The sequence below is a fragment of the Engystomops pustulosus genome, chromosome 2 (genome assembly GCF_040894005.1).
Source record: "Engystomops pustulosus chromosome 2, aEngPut4.maternal, whole genome shotgun sequence".
Taxonomy (NCBI): domain Eukaryota; kingdom Metazoa; phylum Chordata; class Amphibia; order Anura; family Leptodactylidae; genus Engystomops; species Engystomops pustulosus.
Window position 1 is genome coordinate 203,079,666 of NC_092412.1, and position 19,093 is coordinate 203,098,758.

At 42.0% G+C, this 19,093-nt stretch overlaps 1 protein-coding gene across 4 annotated transcripts in view; it reads right to left on the bottom strand.

The window, feature by feature from the left end:
- Positions 1-5,817: 5,817 nt before the first annotated feature.
- Positions 5,818-19,093, bottom strand: part of STS (steroid sulfatase) — a 137,073-nt gene continuing 123,797 nt past the window's right edge. For all 4 annotated transcript variants that reach the window (XM_072137852.1, XM_072137853.1, XM_072137850.1 and 1 more), the window contains one exon: positions 5,818-7,069. In XM_072137852.1, the coding sequence (XP_071993953.1) occupies positions 6,702-7,069 (368 nt within the window). In that variant the 3' untranslated portion in view covers positions 5,818-6,701. The remainder of the gene's footprint in view (positions 7,070-19,093) is intronic.

A 19,093-nucleotide genomic window follows, 5' to 3' on the forward strand; every position in this document is an offset into this window, starting at 1 on the left:
TGGATGGGAGGGGTAGGAAGGTAAGTAACTAGAGATGAGATAATGGGATCTGCAACCTTAGTGAGCTTTATTTTTGTGGGCTATCCAAGGCGACCAAATGCGTAGGAATCTCTCTCTGGAGCCAGAAGACCAGTGCGCTAATTCTTCAAATCTGCAAAGTTCATTTACTTTTTCAGACCATTGTGCTATAGAGGGGGAGTTGCTTGATTTCCAGTACTTGGGGATAAGTAGCTTAGCTGCTGTCAATAGATGGGTGTGGAGGTGGGTGTGTCCCAGTATGAAGCCATTGTCTGGAATTCCTAATAAGATGGCTTTAGGTGATTTAGGAATGTGCATGTCGCAGATTTTCCCGGTTGCCTCAAGGACCGCGTCCCAGAAATCTTCTATTACCGGGCAGGACCACCAGATATGTGTCATATCCCCTGTGTCTAGTCCACATCTCCAGCACGTACTGGGTATGTCTGGGGGGTAAAATATTATTTTACATTAACAATAATTTACTATTTTAGTTTTTATTTTTAGCATAGCTATGACTCCTTAGAATAGCTTAAAATTCAAAATTCTCAGGCAACATAGAGGACAAACTGCTTGTGGCTTAGTTACTTAAAAAAAGTTGTTGGTTTTTTTGTGTCTTAAAGTTTGGAGCGGAGGACCTCCTGCCACTTATCGTGAGCCAAGATTAAAGTTAAGTAATATCCCATACTCTATAGGTAAAGAATGGAAAAAGCGGGCAGCACTCCAAGGTTCAAATCAGAAGTTGGTGATCTTTATTGAAGTAACTGGCGACGTTTCGGTGTTGGACACCTTTTTCAAGCCACCTTGTCCAACACCGAAACATTGGCACTTGTTTCAATAAAGATCACCAGCTTCTGATTTGAACCCTGGAATGCTGCCCGCTTTTTCCATTCTTTATCTACGCAAGGACCAAGCCAGGACCTTTGGGGACACTGCACCCCTCCTTCTAAGGAGCTTTACAAACTGTGCTGACTTGAATTATACTACGTCTCCCTAATCTATAGGTAGATAGATTTACCTTTTTACATACAATAGACACTGAGGTCCATTGTTAGTTTTTATTTTTTCTTCCTTTAACTTTTGAGCAAGAGGTCTGTGTCCTCCTATTTTTTCTTATTTCTTATCATCTTTTATGCATTATTACAATTATCAGATTTTATCTTGAGTTGTAAAATATTATATTTGTGTTTTTTCTTTGAAAAGTAATTTTGGGATTGAGAATAATTTTGGCTATCTCTCTCTCAATCCTACATCTTGCACTTTGTATAATTTATAGTTAAGTTTTCTATTAACAACTATGAGTAAGTATATCTTGTTGAAATAAAGAAGGCACCTTTAAGAATATTTCTTCATAAACCAGCAATAGCTTTTATAATATTGAGTGCTTAAAATTAATAGGCTAGACTAAGTATCTGCCGTAGTCAAAAGGTAGATATCACTGCAGCGTCCGTTGTATTGTGGAACGGCTTCTGTCATTGTCATTAATTTTGTGAAAGGGCACAATGCAATCTAGCTGCTAGGGATCACCTCTCCTGACTGAATCTCATTGAGAGATAATTAAAGAGGGATGTTGTTCAGAGACATAAATCTTAACACTGCAGTAAGGTACTCCTTTTATCACCAAAAAGAATCATACTAGAAGCCTATAGAAATTTGTAAAAGCAAAAAGATATTTATATTTATATAATAAGAAAAAGTCTCTTCATGTGCCGGACTATATCCCTTAAAAAGAAATAGAAAACAATGTGAATGATGACATGACACCGATTTACTGTCCCTCTCATCGCTACTAGACAGTTAGGTGTTAGTATCTGAACAACCTGCTCTAACAATCTCCCCAGAGCTTAAGCAGTTATTTGGACAGGAGCATTAATCAAATGACTTCCAATACATAATGTAAGATAGCAGCAGAAGACGGACTACCATAGGGCAATTGGCACATTGCACTTGATGACAAGTTGTTTTTCTTAACCCTATCTAAACTCCCAACTTATCAAGTTTTAAAGAACAATTCCATTAATAAAACAAAGGAAAATGGACAAAAAGCAATTACCTATGAATAGCCTTATGCAATTTTTTCATCCTTCACAGATTCAAGCTATCAAGGGTCGAGCTGTTTCTTATTATACGTGTATAGCTTTTTGATAATATAGCTGTAGTGACCTTGAGTGCTGAATTAAGCTGAAAGTTTATTTTCAGAGCTATTTGCAGCATCAAATCTTACAATCATCTTTAAAGTCTTTGCACCGAGCTCAGTAAGTGGTGCATAAAAAGGAAGGTCATCCATTTTTCTTTTTATTCAAAGTGTTTCACTGGCCTCTTCCTAAATAATTCTGACAATACAATATATCTGTACAACATTCAACTAGCAAGTGCTTTGAACAAAACGACTATATTCAAAGTTTTATGTTTGCAATACCATTAAAAGCAATGAAGCCATTGAAAAGTTATTAAAAACATTTTTAACCCCTTGCTAACATCCTGGTGCATTTAAGGAATATGGCATGGGTTCAGGAATTCATCTATGACACAAGTGTTGGGTTTGTTGTACAGTTGGCACCTATCATCAAGAGCTAAAGCTAGGTTCACATTTAATTTTTAACATTTAGCATGTAAGCCAGGAAAACTCACAATGCTAAACATGCTAAACTTTTCCATAGCCTTCTAAATTGGATAAAGGCTCAATGAGCATTCATTTGGCATGCGTCTGATTAGAATAGGTGGACAAACAGCTGAAAACATAGTTTGAAACAGTGTAGTAGACTAAACAAAAACTTCTTTGGAATTTTGCTCCTTTCTATTCCTTTAGTGAGCCTTCTTTCAAGTCTATATACAGGATATAATTAAGGACAGGAGCTAAAAATTCATCTTTACATTTCGAGAGAATACTTCACTTGCTCTGTAAGTAGATAAAAACAGTAACACATGAAGATTTTTTGTTAGCAAAGTATAGTGCAAGGTATATATATATGTATATATATATATATATATATATATATATATATATATATATATATACACATATACATATATATATTTATTTATATATTTATTTATATCAACTGTTCTACTGATTAATGAAATTTGATTACAAGTTTAGTTCACTTTTAGCAGCACTGTCTGATGTTAATTGTGTTTAGTCACAGGCCTTCGGAGATCACCCATGTGCAATAACGAATGCAAAATACTTGTATTTGTTAATTAAGTATATTAGAAAAATGTTTACCAAATTCTCCACACACAATATTAACCGCCATCGGTGTTAACCTCTTGATTGTCAATGGCAGCATTTAAAAAACGGTCCCTGTGAGATTGTGAGGTCTTTGTAAGACCCGAGGCTTCATGGCTTCTGCAGATTTGTTACAATGTGCCTTTTGCACATAGTAATGCATACATTGTAGAAATGTCATATACTGCAATACAGTAGTAATGCAGTATATGGTAGGAACGATCAGACCATCTAGAGTTAAAGTATCGTAGATGGTTTTATAAGTAGTATAAAAAAACAAAAAATTCAAATCACCACCCTTTACCTAGAACTGATATAAAAGTAATTAACTAAACAGGGAAAATCACAGGCATGTTAGGCATCACCGCACCCCAAAATTCCCAATCTATTAAAATATAAAACGGTTATGCCTGCAGTGAACCCCATAGTGGAAAATAGCACATGATTTTCCAAAATACTACTTTTGCACAATTTTCCTTCACATAAAAAAAAATTATAAAAAGAGATGGCAAAAGGTCACACAGTCCTCAAAATAGAAGCAATGAAAATGTACACAAAAGGATGAAAAAGTTATTAGCGGCAAAAAATGGCAAAACTATTTTTTTTTCGTACACATTGGGGCATATTTATAATGGACTCTGAACATTCTTTTAGTTGTAAGCTGCTTGCACAGGTATTTAAGAAGTTGCACACTAAATGTGTCACACACATTTTGTGGTGCAGCTGCACTAGCCAATTAGGAGGCGTTTCAGAACTCAGTTAGACCATGCCCCTGATTTAACATAAAAAGTCTGTCGCAGGCCCTATGTTAAAGGGGCACCACAAAAAAGTTGGTGAACTCTGTCGGGCTAATGCAGGGAAGTGCCAGATTCACGATTTCTGCTGCATGTCCTTAATGAATCTGGTGCACGGAACAATTTACACAGACAGCGCACTTTAGTGCAATTTCCCACATTCTTAGTAAATGTGCCCCAGTGTTTTCATTTTTGAAAGTGTATTAAAACACAATAAATACTATATAAATTTGGTATCTTCGTTATCTTACCAAACCAAGGAATAAAGTAGAGATTTAATTTGGAGTGCACATTAAAAGTCGTAAAAACTGAGCCCACAATAAAGTGGAGAAAGATAATATTCTTATATTTGTTATCCAAGGTCTCCTTCCACCAAATTTTTCTAATGAGCCAGAGCCGTTCCATGCTGTAGCTTCATAGGCTGCTACACTGTGCAGGAGCTCATATCCCTATCCACTGTTCCCTCAGCACTTCCCCTCCACCCTGCCTGCTGTAATATTATTGCAGAAGAGGAAATTTTAGCAGATAGTGTAAGGTGGGAATTGCTCCTGAGCAGTGTAACAGCTTATTAAGCTACACCAGGGGTCTCCGAAGTTTTTACATAGGGGGCCATTCACTGTCCTTCTCAGACTGTTGGAGGGCCAGACTAAAGTTTAAAATTAAATAGCGGTATATGTGACAACATCCATAATATACTGGGCCCTGCCCCCAATTAATTATTTAATATACTGCACCCCTTGTGAACTATTTTATATATTGGCCCAATTAATTAATTGGGCCAATGAATTATTAAATATACTGGTACCCCTCTCCATTACTTATTGAATATGGCCCCCCATTAATTACTTCCTATGCTGCCCCCCCACCATTCTTTCCTATGCTGCCCCCCACCATTAATTATTTCCTATGCTGCCCTCCACCATTAATTATTTACTATACTGGCCCTCATAGTCATTTCCTATTCTGCCCCCCACCATTAATTATTTCCTATACTGCCCCTAATAATTAATTATTTCCTATGTTGTCCCCCAATTAATTATTTCTTATACTGCCCCTCATAATTAATGATTTCCTATGCTGCCCCCCACCATTAATTATTTCCTATGCTTCCCCTCATAATTAATTATTTCCTATGCTTCCCCTCATGATGAATTATTTTCTATGCTGCCCCTCATAATTAATAATTTTTTATGCTGCCCCTCATAATTAATTAAGTCATATATTTGGCCCCCGACCACCACAATCTTTTTTACTGCCATTTCTAATAAAAAAATAAAAACCCTGTACTCACCTAAGTCTCCCGCCGCACGTCTTCTATCTTCTTGCCGCGTCTGGGCAGGAAGGGTCTGCGTGATGACTTCATCGCGCAACCACGCATTCCAGTTCATGGAGTGATGTGAGCCGGGGTTGTCTTCTGGCCGCATTGCTCCAGTAATAGTGCTCGAGAGGCCGTTTCTGGGCGCATCAAGCACTATACAGTGACGGGTAGGAGCTTCCTGTCTGGATGGATGGAGGCTCTTGCCCAACTGTCGAAGGCCGCGGGGTTACAATGCTGGCGTGCCAAGCGACGGGGGCTGGATAAAATAACAGTAAATTGTCTTTAATAAATTGGCATAAGTAAATTCCTAGGAAACTCAGAAACGATGGCAGCCCTACAATCGTGGATGGAGCATTGAACAAAAGTTGTACAACCAGGAAAGAAAGAGAGAATATAAAAAGTGATATATTTTTACTGGTTTTATTTAAAAAAAAAAAAAAGAAAATTGGAAAAACGTTTACTATTAGGGGACAACAGAAGTCAACATCTATAGGTGAGATTGACATTCTCTATTGATCTGAATTTTCCTGATTCAACAGCATAATGAAAATTACCTTAATTTTTACAGACGTCATACCGCTCTCCCATGTGTGTTCAACTCCATCCAACTTGTTCTTATGTAAAGATTTTGTAAGCTATAATTTACAAACAATGCACCACTGCCTATGTAAATTTCTATTGTTGTTATCAGTAAAGTCTAACATACTTGATATTTGTAACGCAGCACCAGCCTGTTCTCAGCTTCATGCCAGAATAAAAGAATGACAATTACATATTCGGCACTGAAGTACTTTGTAATGCAAAAACCTCCACATTTTTTACTTTATTTTATCAAAAATATTTGAATACATGCTGAGCTTTAATTTGTTCATTACTTTGGTCAAACTTGACTTTCTTCTTGAAATATAAAAGACATCTGGAAGATTGTTTTCCAGTTTAGTGTAGCAGAAAGAAAGTAATATTTTGTTCTCAAACATCACACACATTTATAGAACGCTGATGTATGTCTTAGCATCTGATGTGCCAAAGTGAGTCATATCCCTGACAGAAGGATGGGAAGAAAATATAAGTGCACATGCTGTAGGGTAAATGTATAAAATGGGCATACGGTAGTATAAAACTGATGTATGTTAGAAGGTCTCACAGAGAATAGAAGGATGTGATGAAATGTGTAACTTACAGCCTTAGGTGTGTTTTTGAAATCAAATTGCCACCTGCAAAGCATGCAATCCATACATCTGAGCAGACAAATGACATAATGCTTTAACTTTTTTTTTCTCAGGGACATAGAATCCAATATTTAAGATTGACTTCCCATTATTATTTATTTTTATATTAGGGTGGATCATTCAAAAACCAATTCTTCATCATAATCACAGTAGCAAAACTCAAGCCAGGATGAGCAGCAAGCCTGAAGCCATGGCTTCCAAATGACATGGTTCACTGTTAACTGATTATCTACCACTGGGATATTTTCTCTATGATCCTTTGTTGCTTCCTCTATTGTTCTTAGAATATTATAAAAATTAGGTTCCGTCTGTGGTCCGAGAGGATTCTTTTCACCTGGATCTTTGGACAGATCAAAAAGTAATGGAGGATCGTGCTGATTGATAAGATGTCCACAGCAGGGGCACACATGACTATTGAAACATCCTTCAGAATCCTCTGGATGAAAGATAGGAGAAAAGAAAAATGCTTTCCAAATAGAAGAACCTGGAACAATAAAAAGAGTAAGGTGAGAAGACATACTTAAAAATATTCTTAAAAATGTTTCACTGCCATCCTCATGCTGCCCTGATTTGCAAATATTGCATGATTAAGTACAATTGACAGTGCGTAGACTAAGAGGCTCCGTGTGTTTTTAACGTATTACGGTATATTTACATATATCATTCTAAGCATCTGAAGGACATCTACCATCAGATTTACTGATAGTAGATGTCAAAAAAATGACTTGCTCATCCCGTCTGTCAGGGGAGGATCATGCTTCTATGAAGTCTTATTCTAAAAAAGATTTTACAAATATATTCAAATGAGTCTGAGGCACTCAGGGCAATGTCACCCAAATGCCCTGCCAAAATATACTCGCCCCCTCCGTGTTCATGCCACATGACCCCGCCCACCTGTCTGCTGACATCATGATTGGAGGGTGGGGCCAGAAGCCATGAATACAGAGGGGGGACTTCATAAAAGTGAGATCATCCCCTGACAGACCGGTCGAGCAAGTAAGTTTGGGACATCCACCAAATCTGATGGTAGATGTCCTTTATAGACATGTATTACTTTTCAGCAAATAAAACCTTATTAAGGACCATATTCAGGGAAAACATTTGTAAAAATACACAGTAATCGTTTTATAAAGCCCCTAATTTTTCAGCACACTTTGAATGATAATAAAAGAATCTTTGAAATAGATCTTATCAGCCCTGATGTCTCCCCTTGAGGTGAGGTGTAAGACTTCAATAAAGGGGTTTGCGATGTGTAAGAAAGTTTACCATGATAAGTACAATACTCTAATAGGTTTACTCATATTTTACTTATATTGGTAAGTAGAAATTACATGGCCTGCCAACAGCAGGACTCAAGACTTCCTGTGTCTCTGGAGGCTTTGCATTCATTACTCTATGCATGCCTTGGCATACTAAGTAGAGACATGGCAAATGTTACCTATTTGATACTTAACTGACTATGAGTCTAAAAAGTAGATAATTTCAATTTGGAAAACACATTTCCAATATTTTTTTTTAAATGACAAACCATGCTGACCTACCACAAGATGAAACATAAAGGGGCACATTTACTAAGAACAGTGCAAACTGCACTATGTGCAATTTACCTGTGTATAGTGCAACGTGCACCAGATTCAGGATTTCTGGAGCATGTTCTTCATGAATCTGGTGCCTTCTGCACTGCCCCAACCGAGTGCACCACTTTTTTTTAGAGCACCTTCCATCTAGGGCGTGCAACACAATTCTGTCTGTGCACAGTCCGACTGAGCACTGGAATGCCCATTTCACTGCAGAAATTTGTGGCAGACACTTCTTCAATAACTGTACAAGCAGTTTGCACCTAAAAGAACGTGTAAAGTCCAATAGAAAATGACAGTAAATTTGCTCCATTGTGTCACAAAAACAAACAAACAATCTCAGTATCTTTGGGTTGTGTTAATGCTTTCCAAAGTAATAACCAAATAAAGTTTCAGATGTCACATTTGAGTCTTAAGACTAGCTTTGTCCTTGAAGGGTTAAACTATCTTTGTCAATTTTCTCTTTATTTCCTCAAGTTCCGCTTGTGATATAATGAAAATATGTAACATTTTGCTTTAAAAATGAACACAAGATATAATGAAAATGTAATGTGCATCATGAGTCCCTTAATGTTCACAATAAACTGATGTTAAATGAATATAAATTTCTACTTTCAGTACTTTTTACTTATTAAACGGTTACTAGGGAGAAGCATCCACTATATCATTATTACCAGAATGCCAACATATACTGTGCCAATGACATTTAATGATGGTTATACTCTTTTCCTTCTGTAGTTAGAAATCAAAGGCGTGAAATATGAGCTATGAAATATACTGTACACCGAGCAGAAGGGAGACGGCAATGAATACAAAATGAACCCCGCAAAAGACATCGGAATTACACGTGCTGCATGAAAATACATTAGCTATTTAAATGATTTGAGGCAAGAAAAGATACTTGTGTTAACGTTTAAAATATTCAGAAATTCAGACATCACCACAAGAGAAACGCAATACAAGGACATCAGAACATTCATAATGGATCAGAAAAGATTTCAAGAAGGCTCCATTTTTGTTTGTAGATAACTTTCCGGATCATTTACCTTAATCTACATCATCGTATCATAACTCTGCTCAATGAGAAGGCACTAAGTGTACAGTAAGGACAGGATAAAGCATGTAGTAAAACAAACAATACAATCCATAAAAAGCAGAACTCTTATATTTTCTACTGGTTAATACATTCAGATAAAACTGAACACTTAGATTTGTGTAGGGAGGTGCCATGTTCATGTGTCATTCCATACAGTAGGAATATTAGCAGATTGCTAAAAAGTTACAGTCTATATCTCTGGTCAGTCAAAATAACTGAATATCTAGCTGCTATGCTAACTGGATGTAAAATTCAATTTACATAGAAAATTTTTTCTAGTGTACACATTCATCCAATATTATACCTTAAGTTGTACTACTTTAATCTTTACATTTGAGATTTTAGGAAATTTTTAATTTCTGGTAGTGTGTTTGTCTCACGGGTGTCCCTGCAATCCATGTTGCAGAGCGCGGGTGCACCCGTGCTCTACTGCCACTGCCCCACTTCCCCCGGGTCAGTACTAACCTGTCCTGGCTCCTGATGGCTCCTTCACGGTCCCATCCAGGCTGCAGGTCTGTCTTCTGTGTAGGCCGTGCGCTCCCGCTACTATGGCGCGCACGAGCATACTCTCTAAGAATTTAAAGGGCTAGCGTCCCCCTTATTGGCTTGGCATTCCTGGCTCTGCTATATAGCCTGGCTACTCCCAGCATCCCCTGCCGGATCTTCATGTCCTGTTACTGTAGAGAAAGCCCTCCATGTTCCCGAGCATTTCCAGATGCCTCCGTGTATTCTGTGTTTCCCGTGTTCTGTGTTGTTCCCGTGTTCCTGTGTCCTGTGGCGGTCCTAGTGTCCTGTGGCAATACTGTTATCCTGTGGCGGTCCTGGTCTCCTGTGGTGATTCTGTTGTCCTGTGGCGGTCCTGGTGTCCTGTGGTGATTCTGTTGTCCTGTGGCGATCCTGTTGTCCTGTGGCGGTCCTGGTGTCCTGTGGCGGTCCTGGTGTCCTGTGGAGGTCCTGGTGTCCTGTGGTGGTCCTGGTGTCCTGTGGCAATGTGACAGTTTGTTTACATCCTGGAAATGGATTAACCCCTTTGGGACTCAGACTATTTTGGCCTCTAGGACGCAGCCCCAATTTTTAAATCTGTCGTGTGTCACTTTAAGTGGTTATAGCTTTGGAAAACTATAAGATATAAAAATCCTTTACTTTCAAAGTTCTAAATAACTTTTAAGGCAGATAGTCATAGCACCCACATTAATTCATAACTTACATTACCCAACTGTCTGCTCTATGTTGACATGTTTTTCTAAGCATTTTACTAGAATGATATGAGGCTTAGAATTTGGGGTGCCATTTTTAACATTTTTTTGGAAAATCACCAAAATCCGTATGTACGTAAGGACCTGTTCAACTTTCAATTGACTGCGAGAGGCCTAAATAATATCAAGACTGATAAATTACTGTATATACTCGTGTATAAGCCGAGTTTTTCAGCACAAAAAATGTGCTGAAAAACGTCCCCTCGGGTTATACACGAGTCTATTACCCCAAAAAAATTACCCACTTAAAAAAATAAAATTAATTACTCACCCTCCGATGTCGGCGCGACTTACTGATGTCCCCGATGTCAGCGCGTCCTGTCTTCTTTCTTCTCCGGGGCTCCTCTTCTCTCTTCTTTCTTCTATCATCGACACGGCCATGTTTTCTTCATGGCCGCGCATACTATGACGTCAGCAGCGGCCGCGTCATAGTATGCGCCTGCTAGAAGAAAACATGGGCGCGGGAAGAGTGAAGAGAAGCCGCGGAGAAGAAAGAAGACGGGACGCGCTGACATCGGGGACATCGGTAAGTCGCGCCGACATCGGGGAGCCGCGCTGCCATCGGAGGGTGAGTATTTAAGTTTATTTTTTTAAGGGCCGTGGGGGCAGGCTGTATACTACTAGGGGCAGGCTGTATACTACTAGGGGCAGGCTGTATACTACATGGGGGCTGCTGTATACTACATGGGGGCTGCTGTATACTACTGGGGGCTGCTGTATACTACAGAGGGCTGCTGTATACTACAGGGGGCTGCTGTATACTACAGGGGGGCTGCTGTATACTACAGGGGGGCTACTGTATACTACTAGGGGCTGCTGTATACTACTAGGGGCTTGCTGTATACTACATGGGGGCTGCTGTATACTACTAGGGGCTTGCTGTATACTACATGGGGGCTGCTGTATACTACTAGGGGCTGCTGTATTCTTCTGGGGGCTGGCAGGCTGTATACTACTGGGGGCTGGCAGGCTGTATACTACTGGGGGCTGGAAGGCTGTATACTACTGGGGGGGTTTGACCAATGCATTTCCCACCCTCGGCTTATACTCGAGTCAGTAGTTTTTCCCAGCTTTTGGTGGTAAAATTAGGGGTCTCGGCTTATACTCGGGTCGGCTTATACTCGAGTATATACGGTACCCTATTATTGAAACTACACTCTTCCAGGTATGAAAAAGCACTTTTAAGAAGTTTGGTAACCCTTTAGATGTTTTGTAGTGATTTAAACAAAATGGAGATGCAGTCTACAATTTTTTTGGACATTACATTCATTTTGGGTGGAAAAATAAAAATTTGCAATAGATTAAATGAAAAAAAGACTTACAAAGTTTGATACTCAAATTCTCCTGAGAATACACTACATTTTCTTATTTTAGGTGGACCTATGAGAGCTTATTTTTTTGCCAATAAGATGCACTTTTCTGGTACATAATTTTGGGGGCATCTTTAGCTAATTGGTGAGATTTAATTAACTTAATTAGCGTCCATCTCACCACAAAGCTCTTGGTTTCCCAGTGCACAGAGAAGTAATCTGAAGTTCATTGGTTCAACAGCATACAAAAGGAAAAAAACTCTAGCACATCAATGGGGATCCGTAAAAAATAGTAGCTTTATTTAATCCACATAAAAACCCAGACATCACAATCATGGACACAGCAAAAAAACGATGTGTTTCGTTCCTTCCGGACTTAGTCATGGTTTGCCAGTTTTTTCCTTTTGTATACCATAAAAATAGTATAAGATTTTTATTCTATGGGTCACCATGATTATGAAAAAACCTTATTTATATAGATTATTTTATTTTTTTCTCAATTTTACTTAATAAAAAGTAATTTGGCATAAATGTTGTTAATTTTAGAATTAACTTTTTTTCATATGCATAACTTATCAGCTGACAAATCTGGTTAAGGGCTTATTTTCTGTGAGAAGAGTTATTCTTTTTAGTTATTTTATTTTGGAGCGCCTAACATATTTTATCACTTTTAAGAGCATTTTTTAAAAGGTATTAGTTAAAAATTATCTTGTTTCGTAACTTTTTTTGTGTTTTTTCCCTGAAGTTTATTGTGCAGGTTCTGTAATGATTGGGGCAGATTTATCAAGCTGTCTTAAAGTCATAATATTCTTAGTTGCCAAGGGCAACCAATCACAGCTCCCCTTTAAAATATTAATCAGCACTGGTAAAATATAAGCTGAGCTGTAATTTGTTGCCATGGACAACTAAGAATATTCTGACTTTTAGACAGCTTGATAAATCTGCCCCATTCTGTTCTATTATACAGATTGTTATGATGCAGCAATACCAAATATGTGGGTTTTTTGTGTATTTGTGTTTTTTATACTTTATTAAGTGTTTGTATGGGTAAGTGACATGTTAGGGGCTTATTTTATTTATTTTATTCTTATGTTTAAACTTTACTTTTTTTTTAGCTTTCTTTACTTATACAAACTTGAACCAGCATTGCTCTGTACAACACACTTCTCTACAATACTAATTCATTATAGAGCAGTTTAAACTGTCTGGCATGGATACACGTGTGCAGACAGTTTACAGTCAGACACTGAAGGTCACTCGGCAGACCTCGGGGCTGCCCAGGAGAGTATCGGATACCCCGGTAAGTGGCACAGGGGATCCGATCCATAGGAGAGAGATCCTTACTAGAGATGAGCGAGCACTAAAATGCTCGGGTACCCGTTATTCGAGACGAACTTTTCCCGATGCTCGAGTGCTCGTCTCGAATAACGAGCCCCATTGAAGTCAATGGGAGACTCGAGCATTTTTCAAGGGGACCAAGGCCAGGGAAGCTTGGTCAAACACCTGGGAACCTCAGAAAAGGATGGAAACACCACGGAAATGGACAGGAAACAGCAGGGGCAGCATGCATGGATGCCTCTGAGGCTGCTTAATCGCACCATTATGCAAAAATTATGGGCAACAACGTGGCCATGACAGAGTGACCGAATGAGGCTAGATAGCATCTAAAACATGCAATAATTGACCCTGACACTATAGGGGACGGCATGCAGAGGCAGCGGCAGCAGTGGCAGGCTAGAGAGTCTCATGGCGACATACCCTAAATGGACTCAGGTTTCACCAAAGGAGGTGAAATGATTTCCTATGTGAACAAAAGGTTGACGGTATATTTAGTCGATAACACAGCATGGTGGCGACATAGTGACCAAGTTCCATAACGTATCTGGTGAAACACCCAAAAAATGAGCCTGACACAGCTCTTTTGATAAGGGGACGACATGTGGAGGCAGCCATGGAGACGACTTCCATGATTAAGAGCGACAGTATGGGGCATTCATATTGCGCTGCTATGATTGCAACTTCAGGTCTCCAGCATGGCGGCGACAGATGGGCCGAGTTCCACTATGTATCTGGTGAAACACCTGAAAATTCTGCCTGACACAGCTCGTTTGATAAGGGGATGATGTGCTGCATATCCTCTCGTGCTCCAGCGTCTGGGGTATAGAGAGTTGAAATGAGACATTGGTGGACGCTGTGGAGGATCGTGGAGGCAAGATGGACAGGAAACAGCAGGGGCAACATGCATGGATGCCTCTGAGGCTGCCTAATCTTGGGATGGAGCTGGCGGTCCACTGCCAGGCGAGATTTCGCCTGTCCAAGCCCCTGTCTCTCGGCTCCTCCCCACCCAAAATGAGCCTGGGGGCCAGAAGCGTTTACTTTGAAAAAATTATAATTTTCAAAGCAGGCCGGGTCGTTTGAATATTTCACCTAGGAATAATGGAATAGCACAGTGGTTCTATTTTTAATTATTTTTACGGAAATGGTTCCATGATTAAGAGCGACAGTATGGGGCATCCATATTGCGCTGCTATGATTGCAACTTCAGGTCTCCAGCTCGATTGATAAGGGGACGATCTATGGAGGCAGTGAACTAGTAGTAGATTAAAGGTGCTGCAGTTAAAACTATGTTAGTTGGATCTTGAGATGGAGCTGGTACTCCGCTGCCAGGCGAGCTTTCGCCAATCCAAGCCCCTGTCTCTAGGCTACTCCCCAAACAGCACTTCTAAGAACCTTTTGTATAAGATCAAGTGTAGTAGCGTTCTTATAAGTTTAGGATATGGCGGGTTAGGGGAATGTAAACAGATGCGCAAGAAGCGCTGAAATAATATCGGTAAATGATAAAAGTTTGCCAGTATATTTTGTGGATTACACAGCAGGGTGGCGACAAAGTTAACAAGTTTGATGTGGAATCCATGAAAACAACCCAAAATTCTGCCTGACACAGCTCGTTTGATAAGGAGACCATGTATGGAGGCAGCTATATGGACGACTTTTGGAGGCAGCTATGGCGATGACGTGTGGAGGTAGCAATGGAGACAACGTGTGGCGCCAGCTAAAAAGACGACATGTGGAGGCTGCTATGGAGACAATTTAATTTGGATAGTGCCTGTATGTGGCAGTCCAAAAAAGTTTTCAAACCAGAGGAGCAGGTAGGTGGTCCTCCAGAAAAATTAAATAGATTGAGTGCCTGTATGTGGCACTCCAAAAAATTTCTTAAAACAGAGGACCGGGTAGGTGGCCCTCCAGAAAAATTAAATACATAGAGTACTATAGCTAGAGCCAGTTGGCCCTGGCAAAAAATAGCCAGTTTCCTCTGTGTTAGTGTACAAAGAGGAGGAGAAGGAGGATAATGAGGAGGAGGAGTGCATACATTATTCAGGTTGAGCTTCTTTCACCTGGTGGAGAATGAAAATCCGGAGAAATCCAGGCTTTATTCATCTTGATAAGTGTCAGCCTGTCAGCACTGTCAGTCGACAGGCGTGTACGCTTATCGGTGATGATGCCACCAGCTGCACTGAAAACCCGCTCGGACAACACGCTAGCGGCAGGGCAGGCAAGAACCTCCAAGGCGTACAGCGCCAGTTCGTGCCACATGTCCAGCTTCGAAACCCAGTAGTTGTAGGGAGCTGTGTGATCATTTAGGACGATGGTATGGTCAGCTACGTACTCCCTCACCATCGTTCTGTAAAGATCAGCCCTACTCTGCCGAGACTGGGGACAGGTGACAGTGTCTTGCTGGGGTGACATAAAACTGGCAAAGGCCTTGTAAAGCGTACCCCTGCCAGTGCTGGAAAAGCTGCCTGCTCGCCTACTCTCCCTCGCTACTTGTCCCGCAGAAGTACGCCCTCTGCCACTAGCGCTGTCAGAAGGGAAATACTGTTTCAGCTTGTGCACCAGGGCTGGTATTCATGCATTCTCACACTCCTTTCCTCTCCAGGGATGAGAGTGGAAAGATTTTGCTTGTACCGTGGGTCCAGGAGAGTGAATACCCAGTAATTGTTGCTGGAATAAATTCTTTGAACGCGAGGGTCACGGGATAGGCAGCCTAGCATGAAATCTGCCATATGTGCCAGAGTCCTCCTCCTCCAACTCCTCTTCTTCTGCCCATACACGCTGAACAGTGAAGGACTGAACAATGGTCCCCTCTTCTGTCTCGCCAACATTCTCCTCCTCTTCCTCCTCATCCTCCTCCACCTCCTCCGATATGCGCTGAGAAACAGACCTAAGGGTGCTTTGGCTATCAACAAGGGAATCTTCTTCCCCCGTCTCTTGTGACGAGCGCAAAGCTTCCGACTTCATGCTGACCAGAGAGTTTTTCAACAGGCCAAGCAGCGGGATGGTGAGGCTGATGATGGCGGCATCGCCACTGACCATCTGTGTTGACTCCTCAAAGTTACTCAGCACCTGACAGATATCAGACATCCACGTCCACTCCTCATTGTAGACTTGAGGAAGCTGACTGACCTGACTACCAGTTCTGGTGGAAGTTGACATCTGGCAGTCTACAATCGCTCTGCGCTGCTGATAAACTCTGGATAACATGGTTAATGTTGAATTCCACCTCGTGGGCACGTCGCACAAAAGTCGGTGAGTGGGCAGTTGGAGGCGGCGCTGCGCTGCCCTGAGAGTGGCAGCATCTGTGCTGGACTTCCTGAAATGCGCACAGATGCGGCGCACCTTCGTGAGCAAATCAGACAGATTGGGGTATGTCTTGAGGAAACGCTGAACTATCAGATTTAACACATGGGCCAGGCATGGCACATGTGTCAGTCTGCCGAGTTGAAGAGCCGCTACCAGGTTACGGCCGTTGTCACACACAACCATGCCTGGCTTCAGGTTCAGCGGTGCCAGCCACAGATCAGTCTGCGCCGTGATGCCCTGTAATAGCTCTTGGGTGGTGTGCCTTTTATCGCCTAGGCTCAGCAGTTTGAGCACCGTCTGCTGTCGCTTAGCGACGGCACTCCTGCTGTGCCTAGAGCTACCGACTGATGGCGCCATGCTCATGGATGGTAATTCGGAGGAGGAGCTGGAGAAAGGGTGGGAGGAGGAGGAGGCATAGTAGGCCTTTGAGACCTGGACCGAGGTAGGCCCCGCAATCCTCGGCGTCGGCAGTATATGAGCAGCCCCAGGGTCAGACTCGGTCCCAGCCTCCACCAAGTTAACCCAATGTGCCGTCAGCGATATATAGTGGCCCTGCCCGGCAGCACTCGTCCACGTGTCCGTGGTCAGAAACGGTGTTAATCAGGGCATGGATGATGTTCTCTGACACGTGCTTGTGCAGGGCTGGGACGGCACATCGGGAAAAGTAGTGGCGGCTGGGGACCGAATACCGAGGGGCGGCCGCTGCCATGAGGTTTCGAAAGGCCTCAGTCTCTACCAGCCTATAGGGCAGCATCTCCAGGCTAAGCAACTTGGAGATGTGGATGTTGAGGGCTTGGGCGTGTGTGGGTTGCGCTATACTTCCTTTTGCGCTCCAGCGTCTGGGGTATGGAGAGCTGAACGCTGGTGGATGCTGTGGACGATCGTGGAGGCGAAGATGGGGTTTTCGCACAGGAGGTGTTTGGGCCGTGGTCCTGGGCAGGGGGCTTACTAGCAGATGACACAGGGAAAGGAGCAGTGGTGTTCCCGGCTGGAGGTGAACGGGCTTGGTGCCATTGAGTGGGGTGTTTAGCATTCATATGCCTGCGCATACTGGTGGTAGTTAAGCTAGTAGTGGTGGAACCCCTGCTGATCCTGGTTTGGCAAAGGTTGCACACCACAGTCCGTCGGTCATCCGGTGTTTCTTTAAAGAACCTCCAGACTTCTGAAAATCTAGCCCTCGCCACGGGAGCTTGACTACGGGCAACATTTGGCGCTGATGCACCAGCTCTGGCCCTGCCTCTCCGTCTGGCCCCACCACTGCCTCTTCCAACCTGTTCTGCTATAGGACTCGCCTCCGTCTCAGAAGCACTGTGTTCACCCGGCCTATCAACCCAGCTTGGGTCTGTCACCTCATCATCCTCCGATCCCTCAGTCTGCTCCCCCCTCGGACTTCCTGCCCTGACAACAACTTCACCACTGTCTGACAACCGTGTCTCCTCATCGTCCGACACCTCTTTACACACTTCTTCCACTACGTCAATAATGTCATCATCACCCACAGACTGTGACCGGTGGAAAACCTGGGCATTGGAAAATTGCTCAGCAGCAACCGGACAAGTGGTTTGTGACTGTGAGAAGGGTCCAGAAAACAGTTCCTCAGAGTATGCTGGTTCAAAAGGGGGAATACTGGGGGGAAGGAGGCTGAGGTGGAGGAGCTGGAGGAGTGCTGATTTCGGTGACATGGGTGGACTGCGTGGAAGACTGACTGGTGGACAAATGGCTAGAAGCATTGCCCGCAATCCACAACATCACCTCTTCGCACTGTTCTGGGCTCAACAGTGCTCTACCACGAGTCCCAATAACTTGAGACATGATGAACCTAGGGAGTGTAGCTCTGCGCGTTCCCCTGCTCCCTCATCAGCAGGTGGTGTCTCACCCCGCCCAGGACCACGGCCTCTGACCCCTGCAGTAGTTGGACGCCCACGTCCAAGCCCTCGTCCTCTACCCCTAGCCCTCGGGTTAAACATTTTCAAAATTAAAGTGTAAACTTCACATTTATTTTTTGTGTGTTTTTTTTGTGTTTTTTTTTTAAACAAAACGATGCTATCCTATTGCTATGGCTAGTTTCTAACCTACACTGACAGCACACAACTGGATTTTGTGCTGTGCCTGATGACTTTGAGCTATAAAATGAAATAAAGGTAAAAAAAAAAATAAATCAGCAGACTCTGCCTAATTCTAATCAAACCCCTAATAAATTGTCCCATTTCGGTGTTTGAGGTGGATATGTGTGTCACTAAGAGCTAAACACAACGGTCGCAAGTCTCCCTGCAAATTCCTCACAATATGGTACTAGCTGCACTACTAATGCCAGCAAGCCCAGCCACAAGCAAACCAAAAAAAAGGAAAATATAACGCTATTGTAGGCCTAAATAAGCCGTTGGGGTTCTCCTATGGCTATTTTCTAGCCCACACTCAAAGCACACTGCTTTGGCAGATTACTGTGAGTTCTAAAAAGAAATAAACGTAAAAAAAAATAAATCAGCAGACTATGCCTAATTCAAATCAAACCCCTAATAAATTGTCCCACTTCAGTGTTTGAGGTGGATATGTGTGTCACTAAGAGCTAAACACAAGTCTCCCTGCAAATTACTCACAATATGGTACTAGCTGCACTACTAATAGCAG